General features: G+C 47.3%; 1 protein-coding gene across 1 annotated transcript in view; it reads left to right on the forward strand.

Annotated features, from left to right (window-relative positions):
- The window catches only part of LOC115119692 (magnesium transporter protein 1), a 31,203-nt gene extending 17,410 nt beyond the window's left edge, over positions 1 to 13,793 (forward strand). The window contains 2 exon segments of the mRNA XM_065018261.1: positions 13,419 to 13,509; positions 13,590 to 13,793. Coding sequence (XP_064874333.1) covers positions 13,419 to 13,509; positions 13,590 to 13,605 — 107 coding nt within the window. The 3' untranslated portion in view covers positions 13,606 to 13,793.
- The last annotated feature ends 3,617 nt before the right edge of the window (positions 13,794 to 17,410 follow it).

The following is a 17,410-nucleotide window of genomic DNA, read 5'->3' on the forward strand; positions in this document are numbered from 1 at the left end:
ATTTGTTTTCACTGCATGTTACTTCTCCTTAAACAAAGTGTTGTTTTTGATTAATAGATTTTTGCACTTTATTTTTTTTTGTATTTCAATCCAATTATATTTTAAAAATATTTCAGTTGAGTGGATGATAGAAAATTGCTATTATTGTTTTTCTTTGAAGTAAATTTAGCCCACTTTTGCTAAAATAGAAAATATAGTCTACTGATGGTGCCTTGAATACCGGTTTCTTTCATTTAATGTTCATGTTATGGGGATATTTATATAAAGGAAATTTGTCTTTTGTGTCTGTTGAAAATTAAAGATTACTGACAGAGCCATAAGAAAATATTGCTTTATTTATCTGATCATATTGTAATATATTTGTTAGGTTTTCAGTAGGTTCAATTAGGTTCACTAGACTATATGCGTCATTTAAAAAATTTTCAATGAACATTCGAACAGTCCGGCCCTCGTCTTGTAGCTGATTTTTTTATTTGGCCCTCCGTCCATTTGACTTTGACACCCCTGCTCTAGGTGGATGCTGCAGTGTACCAAGAGCCTCTAGGTGGATGCTGCAGTGTACCAAGAGCCTCTAGGTGGATGCTGCAGTGTACCAAGAGCCTCTAGGTGGATGCTGCAGTGTACCAAGAGCCTCTAGGTGGATGCTGCAGTGCACCCAAGAGCCTCTAGGTGGATGCTGCAGTGCACCCAAGAGCCTCTAGGTGGATGCTGCAGTGTACCCAAGAGCCTCTAGGTGGATACTGCGGTGTACCCAAGAGCCTCTAGGTGGATACTGCGGTGTACCCAAGAGCCTCTAGGTGGATACTGCGGTGTACCCAAGAGCCTCTAGGTGGATGCTGCGGTGTACCAAGAGCCTCTAGGTGGATGCTGCAGTGTACCAAGAGCCTCTCGGTGGATGCTGCAGTGTACCAAGAGCCTCTAGGTGGATGCTGCAGTGTACCAAGAGCCTCTAGGTTGATGCTGCAGTATACCAAGAGCCTCTAGGTGGATGCTGCAGTGACCCAAGAGCCTCTAGGTGGATGCTGCAGTGTACCAAGAGCCTCTAGGTTGATGCTGCAGTGTACCAAGAGCCTCTCGGACCCAAATGGCGTCGGGAGCAACTGTTGCAGGCATGTTACCACTCCACTATGTCTCCCTGTTATGGCTTTGGTGCCGTCAGTACAGATACCAACATGAGCAGCAGCTACGTTTGGCTACATACGGACCGTTAGTGGAATTCCCGCGAGAGAGTAACGGTTAATGTGATTGGATGTTCATTATTTGACTAGGCTTCCTGTATTTGACATTGTGTTTTTATTTCAATGAACACTGGATGGTTTCATTGTATTTTTGGCAGGGAAACGAGGCTACTCAGGCGAGAAAAAACCTCACCCAAATGGGTAGCCTCGTTGGAAAATATAAATGGACTGTTTGAAGATGTGAAGAAGAAAAAAAATGGTGTTTTATGTGAATCACATTTCACTTTGGCGGAACACCTGGTGGCCACAGAACGCGACCGCCGACTGCTGAACCAGGGAAAAATCCAATGTCCTCGTTTGTAACACCCATAACCGAGTTCCAAACTGCATCTGCAAGCAACGTCAACACAATAACTGTTCGTTGGGAGCTTTGTGAAATGGGTTTCCATGGCTGAACAGCCGCACACAAGCCTGAGATCACCGTGCCCAATGCCAAACATCGGCTGGAGTGGTGTAAAGCTCGCCGCCATTGGACTAATGGCGTTCTCTGGAGTGAAGAATCACGTTTCACCCTCTGGCAGTCCAACGGACAAATCTGGGTGTGGGAGATGCCAGGAGAATGCTACTTGCCCCAATGCATGGTGCCAACTGTAAAGTTTGGTGGAGGAGGATAATGTGCATAATCCATCTTTGTAGCAACAGTTTGGGGAAGGCCCTTTCCTGTTTCAGCATGGCAATGCCCCCGTGCACAAAGCAAGGTCCATACAAAATGGTATGTCGAGATCAGTGTGAAAGAACTTGACTGGGCTGCACAGAGCCCTGACCTTAACCCCATCGATCACCTTTGGGATGAACTGGAACACCAACTGTGAGCCAGGCCTAATCGCCCCCAACATCACTGTCCGACCTCACTAATGCTCTTGTAGCTGATGGAAGCAAGTCCCCACAGCAATGTTCCAACATCTAGTGGAAAGCCTTCCCAGAAGAGTGGAGGCTGTTATAGCAGCAATGTTCCAACATCTAGTGGAAAGCCTTCCCAGAAGAGTGGAGGCTGTTATAGCAGTAATGTACCAACATCTAGTGGAAAGCCTTCCCAGAAGAGTGGAGGCTGTTATAGCAGCAATGTTTCAACATCTAGTGGAAAGCCTTCCCAGAAGAGTAGAGGCTGTTATAGCAGTAATGTTCCAACATCTAGTGGAAAGCCTTCCCAGAAGAGTGGAGGCTGTTATAGCAGTAATGTTCCAACATCTAGTGGAAAGCCTTCCCAGAAGAGTGGAGGCTGTTATAGCAGCAATGCACTTGATTTTGTAAGGAGATGTTTGATGAGTAGGTGTCCGCGTACTGAGATGTTTGATGAGTAGGTGTCCGCGTACTGAGATGTTTGATGAGTAGGTGTCCGCGTACTGAGATGTTTGATGAGTAGGTGTCCGCGTACTGAGATGTTTGATGAGTAGGTGTCCGCGTACTGAGATGTTTGATGAGTAGGTGTCCTCGTACTGAGATGTTTGATGAGTAGGTGTCCGCGTACTGAGATTTTTGTCGTACTTCTGGTCATGTAGTGTATTCGTGTTTTTTTCTCCATTAATAAAAACATATTGTAAGAATTATTCTTCCACTTTGACAGAATATGTTGTGTAGATCTGACACAAAAAATGACATCCATTTTAATCACTTTGTATTACAACAAAATGTGGAAGGGTTGGGGTGTCAAGGGTTCTGAATACTCTCTGAAGGCACTGTATATTTCTAAATCTCTTTTTATTTCTCTACCTCTTTTGAAGTAGCTGGTCCCACTAGGCTTGATGAGTATGTGTCACAGGTGTGCTGGAACTAACTGTCTCCCCCCTCTCTCTCCTCTGTCGCTCCTTCCCCCCTCTCTCTCTGCCTCTCTCTCTCTCTCTCTCTCTGTCTCTCTCCGTCTCTCTCCGTCTCTCTCTGTCTCTCTCCGTCTCTCTCTCTCTCTCTCTCTCTGTCTCTCTCTCTCTCTCTCTCTCTCTGTCGCTCTCTCTCTCTCCTCTGTCCTTCCCCCTCTCTCTCTCTCTCTTCTCTCTCTCTCTCTCTCTCTCTCTCTCCTCTCTCTCTCTCTCTCTCTCTCTCTCTCTCTCTCTCTCTCTCTCTCTCTCTCTCTCTCTCTCTCTCTCTCTCTCTCTCTCTCTCTCTCTCTCTCTCTCTCGGCATGGGAAACATGTGTTAACATTGCCAAAGCAAGTGAGGTAGATAATATATAAAGTGAAGTAAACAATAAAAATGAACAGTAAACATTACACATGCAGAAGTTTCAAAACAATAAAGACATTACAAATGTCATATTATATATATACAGTGTTTTAACAATGTACAAATGGTTAAAGGACACAAGATAAAATAAATAAGCATAAATATGGGTTGTATTTACAATGGTGTTTGTTCTTCACTGGTTGCCCTTTTCTCGTGGCAACAGGTCACAAATCTTGCTGCTGTGATGGCACACTGTGGAATTTCACCCAGTAGATATGGGATTTTATCAAAATTGGATTTGTTTTCGAATTCTTTGTGGATCTGTGTAATCTGAGGGAAACATGTCTCTCTAATATGGTCATACATTGGGCAGGAGGTTAGGAAGTGCAGCTCAGTTTCCACCTCATTTTGTGGGCAGTGAGCACATAGCCTGTCTTTTCTTGAGAGCCATGTCTGCCTACGGCGGCCTTTCTCAATAGCAAGGCTATGCTCACTGAGTCTGTACATAGTCAAAGCTTTCCTTAATTTTGGGTCAGTCACAGTGGTCAGGTATTCTGCCGCTGTGTACTCTCTGTGTAGGGCCAAATAGCATTATAGTTTGCTCTGTTTTTTTGTTAATTCTTTCCAATGTGTCAAGTAATTATCTTTTTGTTTTCTCATGATTTGGTTGGGTCTAATTATGCTGCTGTCCTGGGGCTCTGTAGGGTGTGTTTGTGAACAGAGCCCCAGGACCAGCTTGCTTAGGGGACTCTTCTCCAGGTTCATCTCTCTATAGGTGATGGCTTTGTTATGGAAGGTTTGGGAATCGCTTCCTTTTAGGTGGTTATAGATTTTAACGTCTCTTTTCTGGATTTTGATAATTAGTGGGTGTCGGCCTAATTCTGCTCTGCATGCATTATTTGGTGTTCTACGTTGTACACGGAGGATATTTTTGGTGTTTTGTGAAGTCATTGGTTGGTGAGCGGACCCCAGACCTCACAACCATAAAGGGCAATGGGCTCTATGACTGATTCAAGTATTTTTAGCCAAATCCTAATTGGTATGTTGAAATTTATGTTCCTTCTGATGGCATAGAATGCCCTTCTTGCCTTGTATCTCAGATCATTCACAGCTTTGTGGAAGTTACCTGTGGCGCTGATGTTTAGGCCAAGGTATGTATTGTTTTTTGTGTGCTCTAGGGCAACAGTGTCTAGATGGAATTTGTATTTGTGGTCCTGGTGACTGGACCTTTTTGGAACACCATTATTTTGGTCTTACTGAGATTTACTGTCAGGGCCCAGGTCTGACAGAATCTGTGCATAAGATCTAGGTGCTGCTGTAGGCCCTCCTTGGTTGGTGACAGAAGCACCAGATCATCAGCAAACAGCAGACATTTGACTTCGGATTCTAGTAGGGTGAGGCCCGGGTGCTGCAGACTTTTCTAGTGCCCGCGCCAATTCGTTGATATATATGTTGAAGAGGGTGGGGCTTAAGCTGCATCCCTGTCTCACCCCATGACCCTGTGTGAAGAAATGTGTGTGTTTTTTGCCAATTTTAACTGCACACTTGTTGTTTGTGTACATGGATTTTATAATGTCGTATGGTTTACCCCCAACACCACTTTCCATCAGTTTGTATAGCAGACCCTCATGCCAAATTGAGTCGAAGGCTTTTTTGAAATCAACAAAGCATGAGAAGACTTTGCCTTTGTTTTGGTTTGTTTGGTTGTCAATTAGGGTGTGTAGGGTGAATACATGGTCTGTTGTACGGTAATTTGGTAAAAAGCCAATTTGACATTTGGTCAGTACATTGTTTTCATTGAGGAAATGTACGAGTCTGCTGTTAATAATAATGCAGAGGATTTTCCCAAGCTTACTGTTGATGCATATTCCACGGTAGTTATTGGGGTCAAATTTGTCTCCACTTTTGTGGATTGGGGTGATCAGTCCTTGGTTCCAAATATTGGGGAGGATGCCAGAGCTAAGGATGATGTTAAAGAGTTTTAGTATAGCCAATTGTAATTTGTTGTCTGTATATTTGATCATTTCATTGAGGATACCATCAACACCACAGGCCTTTTTGGGTTGGAGGGTTTTTATTTTGTCCTGTAACTCATTCAATGTAATTGGAGAATCCAGTGGGTTCTGGTAGTCTTTAATAGTTGATTCTAAGATCTGTATTTGATCATGTATATGTTTTTGCACTTTGTTATAGAGCCAAAAAGATTGGAGAAGTGGTTTACCCATACATCTCCATTTTGGATAGATAATTATTCGTGTTGTTGTTTGTTTGGTGTTTTCCAATTTTCCCAGAAGTGGTTAGAGTCTATGGATTCTTCAATTACATTGAGCTGATTTCTGACATGCTGTTCACTCTTTTTCCGTAGTGTATTTCTGTATTGTTTTAGTGATTCACCATAGTGAAGGCGTAGACTCGGGTTTTCCATGTCTCTATGTATTTGGTTGGACAGGTTTCTCAATTTCTTTCTTTCTTTCTTAGATTTTTGCATTCTTCATCAAACCATTTGTCATTATTGTTAATTTTCTTCGGTTTTCTATTTGAGATTTTTAGATTTGATAGGGAAGCTGAGAGGTCAAATATACTGTTAAGATTTTCTACTGCCAAGTTTACACCTTCACTATTACAGTGGAACGTTTTACCCAGGAAATTGTCTAAAAGGGATTGAATTTGTTGTTGCCTAATTGTTTTTTGGTAGCTTTCCAAACTGCATTTCTTCCATCTATAGCATTTCTTAATGTTACTCAGTTCCTTTGGCTTTGATGCCTCATGATTGAGTATTGCTCTGTTTAAGTATCTCACCATACCTTCTCTGCTATGCAATCTGGTTTCAGAGCTGGTCATGGGTGCACCTCAGCCACGCTCAAGGTCCTAAACGATAACTTAACCGCCATCGATAAGAAACATTACTGTGAAGCCGTATTCATTGATCTGGCCAAGGCTTTCGACTCTGTCAATCACCACATCCTCATCGGCAGACTCGACAGCCTTGGTTTCTCAAATGATTGCCTCTCCTGGTTCACCAACTACTTCTCTGATAGAGTTCAGTGTGTCAAATCGGAGGGTCTGCTGTCCGGACCTCTGGCAGTCTCTATAGGGGTGCCACAGGGTTCAATTCTTGGACCGACTCTCTTCTCTGTATACATCAATGAGGTCGCTCTTGCTGCTGGTGAGTCTCTGATCCACCTCTACGCAGACGACACCATTCTGTATACTTCTGGCCCTTCTTTGGACACTGTGTTAACAACCCTCCAGGCAAGCTTCAATGCCATACAACTCTCCTTCCGTGGCCTCCAATTGCTCTTAAATACAAGTACAACTAAATACATGCTCTTCAACCGATCGCTACCTGCACCTACCCGCCTGTCCAACATCACTACTCTGGACGGCTCTGACTTAGAATACGTGGACAACTACAAATACTTAGGTGTCTGGTTAGACTGTAAACTCTCCTTCCAGACCCATATCAAACATCTCCAATCCAAAGTTAAATCTAGAATTGGCTTCCTATTTCGCAACAAAGCATCCTTCACTCATGCTGCCAAACATACCCTTGTAAAACTGACCATCCTACCAATCCTCGACTTTGGCGATGTCATTTACAAAATAGCCTCAAATACCCTTCTCAACAAATTGGATGCAGTCTATCACAGTGCAATCCGCTTTGTCACCAAAGCCCCATATACTACCCACCATTGCGACCTGTACGCTCTCGTTGGCTGGCCCTCGCTTCATACTCGTCGCCAAACCCACTGGCTCCATGTCATCTACAAGACCCTGCTAGGTAAAGTCCCCCCTTATCTCAGCTCGCTGGTCACCATAGCATCTCCCACGTGTAGCACACGCTCCAGCAGGTATATCTCTGTAGTCACCCCCAAAACCAATTCTTTCTTTGGCCGCCTCTCCTTCCAGTTCTCTGCTGCCAATGACTGGAACGAACTACAAACATTTCTGAAACTGGAAACACTTATCTCCCTCACTAGCTTTAAGCACCAACTGTCAGAGCAGCTCACAGTGCACCTGTACATAGCCCACCTATAATTTAGCCCAAACAACTACCTCTTTCCCTACTGTATTTAATTTATTTATTTATTTTGCTCCTTTGCACCCCATTATTTTTATTTCTACTTTGCACATTCTTCCATTGCAAAACTACCATTTGTGTTTTACTTGCTATATTGTATTTACTTTGCCACCATGGCCTTTTTTGCCTTTACCTCCCTTCTCACCTAATTTGCTCACATTGTATATAGACTTGTTTATACTGTATTATTGACTGTATGTTTGTTTTACTCCATGTGTAACTCTGTGTCGTTGTATGTGTCGAACTGCTTTGCTTTTTCTTGGCCAGGTCGCAATTGTAAATGAGAACTTGTTCTCAACTTGCCTACCTGGTTAAATAAAGGTGAAATAAATACAAATAAAAGAGTAGACTGATTTTGCTGTGGTCTGATAGGGGTGTCAGTGGGCTGACTGTGAACGCTCTGAGAGACTCTGGGTTGAGGTCAGTGATAAAATAGTCTACAGTACTACTGCCAAGAGATGAGCTATAGGTGTACCTACCATAGGGGTCCCCTCGAAGCCTACCATTGACTATGTACATACTCAGCGTGCGACAGAGCTGCAGGAGTTGTGACCCGTTTTTGTTGGTTATGTTGTCATAGTTGTGCCTAGGGGGGCATATGTGGGAGGAAATGCTGTCACCTCCAAGCAGGTGCTTGTCCCCGTGTGCTGAGGGTGTCAGGTTCTTGTCCGGTTCTGGTATTTAGGTCGCCACAGACTAGTACATGTCCCTGGGCCTGGAAATGATTGATTTCCCCCTCCAGGATGGAGAAGCTGTCTTCAATAAAGTATGGGGATTCTAGTGGGGGGATATAGGTAGCACACAGGAGGACATTTTTCTCTGTTAGGATAATTTCCTTTTCAATTTCTAGCCAAATGTAGAATGTTCCTGTTTTGATTAATTTAATGGAGTGAGTTAGGTCTGTTCTATACCAAATTAGCATACCCCCTGAGTCCCTTCCCTGTTTCACACCTGGTAGTTTGGTGGATGGGACTACCAGCTCTCTGTAACCTAGAGGGCAACCAGTGGGTCCATCTCCTCTATACCACCCTCCTGGTAGTTTGGTGGATGGGACTACCAGCTCTCTGTAACCTAGAGGGCAACCAGTGGGTCCATCTCCTCTATACCACCCACCTGGTAGTGTGGTGGATGGGACTACCAGCTCTCTGTAACCTAGAGGGCAACCAGTGGGTCCGTCTCCTCTATACCAGGTTTCTTGCAGGATGACAATGTCTGTATTACCGAAGTCCGGGCTCTTTAGGCCAAAGGCAGATGACCTCAGGCCTTGGATATTCCAGGATGATATAGTGTTCCATAGAGTGTCCAATGTTGTTGGTCGTGGTTTGGCCTCAGGCCAGTAAGTGTGAGCAGAGCCTGCTGAGCATCTGGTACATGCCATTGGCTTGGGCGAGTGTGAGAGTGGGGGTTGGGACTGTTTGCCCGCTCACTACCTGGGTGTATGTGTGGCTTCCATGTTGAGGCCCTCTTTGCGGGGGTGGGGTGCATGGGGTGGGCAGGAGTGGCATAGGTCTGATCTGAGGGGGCCTAAATGGGGTGTGGGCATGGTTGACGTGGGGGGGTGTTGATTGGATGGGGTGGGGGTGTGGATGTGTCTGGGGGTGCTGTGGTCTGGATGTAATTCCTCTTGGCATGGATCCTCTATGTGTAGGTCCAGGGGGGGTCCTGCAGGTCTGGGAGGGTGTCTCGCCGGTCTGGGTGGGGTGTCTATTGATCTGTTGCTCCTGTGTGAAGTGTTGGGGATACGTTTGAGAGCGATGTCCTTTCGGGCTAAGGTGGGCACTGCTGCCTTGTAGAGGTGGACCTGGTCATAGAGGCTGTTCAAGTCCAGGGTGGAGTGGTGGACCAGGAAAACATTTGGTTTTGAGGCACAGTCACGGGAAATACTTGCATTTACCCGCTGTATGGTGGCAGGGTGGAAGTCTTTTCGTGGTAGCAGGGTGGAGATAACCACTTGTGCGTTAGGGAAAGTAGAAGAAGCCTTTTCAATCCCTCCCTTCAGTGCTGTGGCCACCCTTTCCTGCTGTGCTCTCAGGTCGTTTGTGCCTCCTGTGTAATATTATGTGGCTGGGTGAGCTTAGTTGGTCCTCAGACAGAAGGTCGAGGGCGCGCTGGGTGTTTGGACACCAGAGTTTAAACACACTGTTTTTGGGGAAAAGTTTTTTTTCTTCTATATATTTCCCATTTGAGTCCATAAGTACATTTACATTTAAGTCATTTAGCAGACGCTCTTATCCAGAGCGACTTACAAATTGGTGCATTCACCTTATGACATCCAGTGGAACAGTAGTGCATCTAAATCTTTTAAGGGGGGGTGAGAGGGATTACTTTATCCTATCCTAGGTATTCCTTAAAGAGGTGGGGTTTCAGGTGTCTCCGGAAGGTGGTGATTGACTCCGCTGTCCTGGCGTCGTGAGGGAGTTTGTTCCACCATTGGGGGGCCAGAGCAGCGAACAGTTTTGACTGGGCTGAGCGGGAACTGTACTTCCTCAGTGGTAGGGAGGCGAGCAGGCCAGAGGTGGATGAACGCAGTGCCCTTGTTTGGGTGTAGGGCCTGATCAGAGCCTGGAGGTACTGAGGTGCCGTTCCCCTCACAGCTCCGTAGGCAAGCACCATGGTCTTGTAGCGGATGCGAGCTTCAACTGGAAGCCAGTGGAGAGAGCGGAGGAGCGGGGTGACGTGAGAGAACTTGGGAAGGTTGAACACCAGACGGGCTGCGGCGTTCTGGATGAGTTGTAGGGGTTTAATGGCACAGGCAGGGAGCCCAGCCAACAGCGAGTTGCAGTAATCCAGACGGGAGATGACGAGTGCCTGGATTAGGACCTGCGCCGCTTCCTGTGTGAGGCAGGGTCGTACTCTGCGGATGTTGTAGAGCATGAACCTACAGGAACGGGCCACCGCCTTGATGTTAGTTGAGAACGACAGGGTGTTGTCCAGGATCACGCCAAGGTTCTTAGCGCTCTGGGAGGAGGACACAATGGAGTTGTCAACCGTGATGGCGAGATCATGGAACGGGCAGTCCTTCCCGGGAGGAAGAGCAGCTCCGTCTTGCCGAGGTTCAGCTTGAGGTGGTGATCCGTCATCCACACTGATATGTCTGCCAGACATGCAGAGATGCGATTCGCCACCTGATCATCAGAAGGGGGAAAGGAGAAGATTAATTGTGTGTCGTCTGCATAGCAATGATAGGAGAGACCATGTGAGGTTATGACAGAGCCAAGTGACTTGGTGTATAGCGAGAATAGGAGAGGGCCTAGAACAGAGCCCTGGGGGACACCAGTGGTGAGAGCACGTGGTGTGGAGACGGATTCTCGCCACGCCACCTGGTAGGAGCGACCTGTCAGGTAGGACGCAATCCAAGCGTGGGCCGCGCCGGAGATGCCCAACTCGGAGAGGGTGGAGAGGAGGATCTGATGGTTCACAGTATCGAAGGCAGCCGATAGGTCTAGAAGGATGAGAGCAGAGGAGAGAGAGTTAGCTTTAGCAGTGCGGAGCGCCTCCGTGATACAGAGAAGAGCAGTCTCAGTTGAATGACTAGTCTTGAAACCTGACTGATTTGGATCAAGAAGGTCATTCTGAGAGAGATAGCGGGAGAGCTGGCCAAGGACGGCACGTTCAAGAGTTTTGGAGAGAAAAGAAAGAAGGGATACTGGTCTGTAGTTGTTGACATCGGAGGGATCGAGTGTAGGTTTTTTCAGAAGGGGTGCAACTCTCGCTCTCTTGAAGACGGAAGGGACGTAGCCAGCGGTCAGGGATGAGTTGATGAGCGAGGTGAGGTAAGGGAGAAGGTCTCCGGAAATGGTCTGGAGAAGAGAGAGGGGATAGGGTCAAGCGGGCAGGTTGTTGGGCGGCCGGCCGTCACAAGACGCGAGATTTCATCTGGAGAGAGGGGGAGAAAGAGGTCAGAGCATAGGGTAGGGCAGTGTGAGCAGAACCAGCGGTGTCGTTTGACTTAGCAAACGAGGATCGGATGTCGTCGACCCTCTTGTCAAAATGGTTGACGAAGTCATCTGCAGAGAGGGGGAGGGGGGGAGGAGGATTCAGGAGGGAGGAGAAGGTTGCAAAGAGCTTCCTAGGGTTAGAGGCAGATGCTTGGAATTTAGAGTGGTAGAAAGTGGCTTTAGCAGCAGAGAGAGAAGAGGAAAATGTAGAGAGGAGGGAGTGAAAGGATGTCAGGTCCGCAGGGAGGCGAGTTTTCCTCCATTTCCGCTCGGCTGCCCGGAGCCCTGTTCTGTGAGCTCGCAATGAGTCGTTGAGCCACGGAGCGGGAGGGGAGGACCGAGCCGGCCTGGAGGATAGGGGACATAGAGAGTCGAAGGATGCAGAAAGGGAGGAGAGGAGGGTTGAGGAGGCAGAATCAGGAGATAGGTTGGAGAAGGTTTGAGCAGAGGGAAGAGATGATAGGATGGAAGAGGAGAGAGTAGCGGGGAGAGAGAGCGAAGGTTGGGACGGCGCGATACCATCCGAGTAGGGGCAGTGTGGGAAGTGTTGGATGAGAGCGAGAGGGAGAAGGATACAAGGTAGTGGTCGGAGACTTGGAGGGGAGTTGCAATGAGGTTAGTGGAAGAACAGCATCTAGTAAAGATGAGGTCGGCGTATTTCCTGCCTTGTGAGTAGGGGGAAGGTGAGAGGGTGAGGTCAAAAGAGGAGAGGAGTGGAAAGAAGGAGGCAGAGAGGAATGAGTCAAAGGTAGACGTGGGGAGGTTAAAGTCGCCCAGAACTGTGAGAGGTGAGCCGTCCTCAGGAAAGGAGCTTATCAAGGCATCAAGCTCATTGATGAACTCTCCGAGGGAACCTGGAGGGCGATAAATGATAAGGATGTTAAGCTTGAAAGGGCTGGTAACTGTGACAGCATGGAATTCAAAGGAGGCGATAGACAGATGGGTAAGGGGAGAAAGAGAGAATGACCACTTGGGAGAGATGAGGATCCCGGTGCCACCACCCCGCTGACCAGAAGCTCTCGGGGTGTGCGAGAACACGTGGGCAGACGAAGAGAGAGCAGTAGGAGTAGCAGTGTTGTCTGTGGTGATCCATGTTTCCGTCAGTGCCAAGAAGTCGAGGGACTGGAGGGAGGCATAGGCTGAGATGAACTCTGCCTTGTTGGCCGCAGATCGGCAGTTCCAGAGGCTACCGGAGACCTGGAACTCCACGTGGGTCGTGCGCGCTGGGACCACCAGATTAGGGTGGCCGCGGCCACGCGGTGTGGAGCGTTTGTATGGTCTGTGCAGAGAGGAGAGAACAGGGATAGACAGACACATAGTTGACAGGCTACACAAGAGGCTACGCTAATGCAAAGGAGATTGGAATAACAAGTGGACTACACGTCTCGAGTGTTCAGGAAGTTAAGCTTACGTAGCAAGAATCTTATTGACTAAAATGATTAAAATGATACAGTACTGCTGAAGTAGGCTAGCTGGCAGAGGCTGCGTTGTTGACTATGTAGGCTAGCTGGCAGTGTCTGCGTTGTTGACACTACACTAATCAAGTCGTTCCGTAGTACAATCTATGTCTTGTGTATGTCCTCAGTGGGTGTGGGGGGGTTGTCAGAAGGGCTATCAGGCAGGCTGACAGGGGGGGTGCTCAGAGGGGGTGAGAGCCGCTTGTCTGTTTTGCTGTGATGTCGACTCTATGGTCAGGGTCTGGTGTGGACTGTTCTGCTGTGGTGTCGAGACTTTTGTCGGGTGCTGAGGTGGGCTGTTCTGCTGGCTTCTCTTTGGGGGTGGCCACCTCTCTAGTGGGTTGTTCTCTGTCACACACCGTCCCCCTCACCCTCTCCTCCGCCCCCCTCACCCTCTCCTCCGTCCCCCTCACCCTCTCCTCCATCCGAACCAAATAAAAGTTTATCTAACTCTAAGAAAATGCTGAAAAATGCAGGAGCTCATCTGATCGTGACCTCTGCTCTGCTCTCTCTCTCCTTTCCCCCTCTCTGTCTCCTCTGTCTCTAGTCATGTGTGTAGCAGGGATCGGTCTGGTGATGCTCTTCTTCAGTTGGCTGCTGTCCATCTTTAGAGCTAAATACCATGGATACCCTTACAGGTAATAAACACACACACACAGACACACACACACACACCTACTTTTCACTCCGTTGTCTGACTGACTGTTTGTGTTTCCAGTTTCCTGTTGAGTTAGAGAGCTGGGAGGAAGAAGCCTGGAAGCTCCATAGTGCCTCGGATGCCTCACACACCAGAACACTGTTCATCTGGGGTTATCTCCTCTTCTGTTGCTGGAAACTACCAGGAAGACATTGTTTACATTGACATTCACAAAGTTCACAATGTCTTTTTATTAATAAATACTGTACATGAATATAAACATAATATGATTAAATGTAGATATGAAGGTGACCATTGACAGCAGCAGCAGACGGGTCAGAACAGTTAGTCAGTGTTCAACATGGTGGTGAGATGGAAGGAGGGGAGGGGCATGAGGATGTTCTATCTACAGAGGGGAGGGGCATGAGGATGTTCTATCTACAGAGGGGAGGGGCATGAGGATGTTCTATCTACAGAGGGGAGGGGCATGAGGATGTTCTATCCCCAATGGTGGAACAAACTCCCTCTACAGAGAGGACAGCGGAGTCAATCACCACCTTCCGGAGACACCTGAAACCCCTACCTCTTTAAGGAATACCTAGGATAGGATAAAGTAATCCCTCTCACCCCCCCCCTGAAAAGATTTAGATGCACTACTGTTCCACTGGAGGTCATAAGGTGAATCTACATGGAGATCGCTCTGGGATAAGAGCGTCTGCTAAATGACTTAAATGTTAAATGTACAGAGGGGAGGGGCAAGAGGATGTTCTATCTACAGAGGGGAGGGGCATGAGGATGTTCTATCTACAGAGGGGAGGGGCATGAGGATGTTCTATCTACAGAGGGGGGGGCATGAGGATGTTCTATCTACAGAGGGGAGGGGCATGAGGATGTTCTATCTACAGAGGGGGAGGGGCATGAGGATGTTCTATCTACAGAGGGGAGGGGCATGAGGATGTTCTATCTACATAGAGGGGGAGGGGCATGAGGATGTTCTATCTACAGAGAGGAGGGGGTTAAGGATGTTCTATCTACATGGAGGAGGGGGGTTAATGATGTTCTATCTATATAGAGGGGAGATAAGGATGTTCTATCTACATAGAGGAGGGGAGGGGCATGAGGATGTTCTATCTACATAGAGGAGGGGCATAAGGATGTTCTATCTACATAGGGGAGAGGAGGGGGTTAAGGATGTTCTATCTACATAGAGTAGGGGGTTAAGGATGTTCTATCTACATAGAGGAGGGGGGGGTATAAGGATGTTCTATCTACAGAGGGGAGGGGCATAAGGATGTTCTATCTATATAGAGGAGGGGAGGGGTATAAGGATGTTCTATCTATATAGAGGAGGGGAGGGGTATAAGGATGTTCTATCTACATAGAGGAGGGGAGGGGCATGAGGATGTTCTATCTACATAGAGGAGGGGAGGGATGTTCATCTACAGGAGGGGCATGAGGATGTTCTATCTATATAGAGGAGGGGAGGGGCATGAGGATGTTCTATCTACATAGAGGAGGGGAGGGGTATAAGGATGTTCTATCTACATAGAGTAGGGGGTTAAGGATGTTCTATCTACATAGAGGAGGGGAGGGGTATAAGGATGTTCTATCTACAGAGGGGAGGGGCATAAGGATGTTCTATCTACAGAGAGGAGGGGAGGGGCATGAGGATGTTCTATCTATATAGAGGAGGGAGGGGCATGAGGATGTTCTATCTACAGAGGGGAGGGGCATAAGGATGTTCTATCTACAGAGAGGAGGGAGGGGCATGAGGATGTTCTATCTATATAGAGGAGGGGAGGGGCATGAGGATGTTCTATCTACATAGAGGAGAGGAGGGGGTTAAGGATGTTCTATCTACATAGTGGAGGGAGGGGTATAAGGATGTTCTATCTACATAGTGGAGGGGAGATAAGGATGTTCTATCTACATAGAGGAGGGGAGGGGTATAAGGATGTTCTATCTATATAGAGGAGGGGAGGGGTATATGGATGTTCTATCTACATAGAGGAGGGGAGGGGTATAAGGATGTTCTATCTACATAGAGTAGGGGGTTAAGGATGTTCTATCTACATAGAGGAGGGGTTAAGGATGTTCTATCTACATAGAGGAGGGGGTTAAGGATGTTCTATCTACATAGAGGAGGGGGTTAAGGATGTTCTATCTACATAGAGGAGGGGGTTAAGGATGTTCTATCTACATAGAGGAGGGGGATAAGGATGTTCTATCTACATGGAGGAGGGGGTTAAGGATGTTCTATCTACATGGAGGAGGGGGTTAAGGATGTTCTATCTACATGGAGGGGAGGGGTATAAGGATGTTCTATCTACAGAGGGGAGGGGCATAAGGATGTTCTATCTATATAGAGGAGGGGAGGGGTATAAGGATGTTCTATCTATATAGAGGAGGGGAGGGGTATAAGGATGTTCTATCTACATAGAGGAGGGGAGGGGCATGAGGATGTTCTATCTACATAGAGGAGGGGAGGGCATCTACAGAGGGGAGGGGCATAAGGAGGGGCATGAGGATGTTCTATCTATATAGAGGAGGGGAGGGGCATGAGGATGTTCTATCTACATAGAGGAGGGGAGGGGCATGAGGATGTTCTATCTACATAGTGGAGGGGAGATAAGGATGTTCTATCTACATAGAGGAGGGAGGGGTATAAGGATGTTCTATCTATATAGAGGAGGGGGGGGTATAAGGATGTTCTATCTACATAGAGGAGGGAGGGGTATAAGGATGTTCTATCTACATAGAGTAGGGGTTAAGGATGTTCTATCTACATAGAGGAGGGGAGGGGTATAAGGATGTTCTATCTACAGAGGGGATGCATAAGGATGTTCTATCTACAGAGAGGAGGGGAGGGGCATGAGGATGTTCTATCTATATAGAGGAGGGAGGGGCATGAGGATGTTCTATCTACAGAGGGGAGGGGCATAAGGATGTTCTATCTACAGAGAGGAGGGGAGGGGCATGAGGATGTTCTATCTATATAGAGGAGGGGGGGCATGAGGATGTTCTATCTACAGAGGGAGAGGGCATGAGGATGTTCTATCTACAGAGAGGAGGGGAGGGGCATGAGGATGTTCTATCTACATAGAGGAGGGGAGGGGCATGAGGATGTTCTATCTACATAGAGGAGAGGAGGGGGTTAAGGATGTTCTATCTACATAGTGGAGGGAGGGGTATAAGGATGTTCTATCTACATAGTGGAGGGGAGATAAGGATGTTCTATCTACATAGAGGAGGGGGGGGTATAAGGATGTTCTATCTATATAGAGGAGGGGAGGGGTATATGGATGTTCTATCTACATAGAGGAGGGAGGGGTATAAGGATGTTCTATCTACATAGAGTAGGGGGTTAAGGATGTTCTATCTACATAGAGGAGGGGGTTAAGGATGTTCTATCTACATAGAGGAGGGGGTTAAGGATGTTCTATCTACATAGAGGAGGGGAGATAAGGATGTTCTATCTACATGGAGGAGGGGGTTAAGGATGTTCTATCTACATGGAGGAGGGGGTTAAGGATGTTCTATCTACATGGAGGGAGGGGTATAAGGATGTTCTATCTACAGAGGGGAGGGGCATAAGGATGTTCTATCTATATAGAGGAGGGGAGGGGTATAAGGATGTTCTATCTATATAGAGGAGGGAGGGGTATAAGGATGTTCTATCTACATAGAGGAGGGGAGGGGCATGAGGATGTTCTATCTACATAGAGGAGGGGAGGGGCATCTACAGAGGGGAGGGGCATAAGGAGGGGCATGAGGATGTTCTATCTATATAGAGGAGGGGAGGGGCATGAGGATGTTCTATCTACATAGAGGAGGGGAGGGGCATGAGGATGTTCTATCTACATAGTGGAGGGGGATAAGGATGTTCTATCTACATAGAGGAG

This window comes from Oncorhynchus nerka, linkage group LG5, assembly GCF_034236695.1.
Source record: "Oncorhynchus nerka isolate Pitt River linkage group LG5, Oner_Uvic_2.0, whole genome shotgun sequence".
NCBI classification, from domain to species: Eukaryota; Metazoa; Chordata; class Actinopteri; order Salmoniformes; family Salmonidae; genus Oncorhynchus; species Oncorhynchus nerka.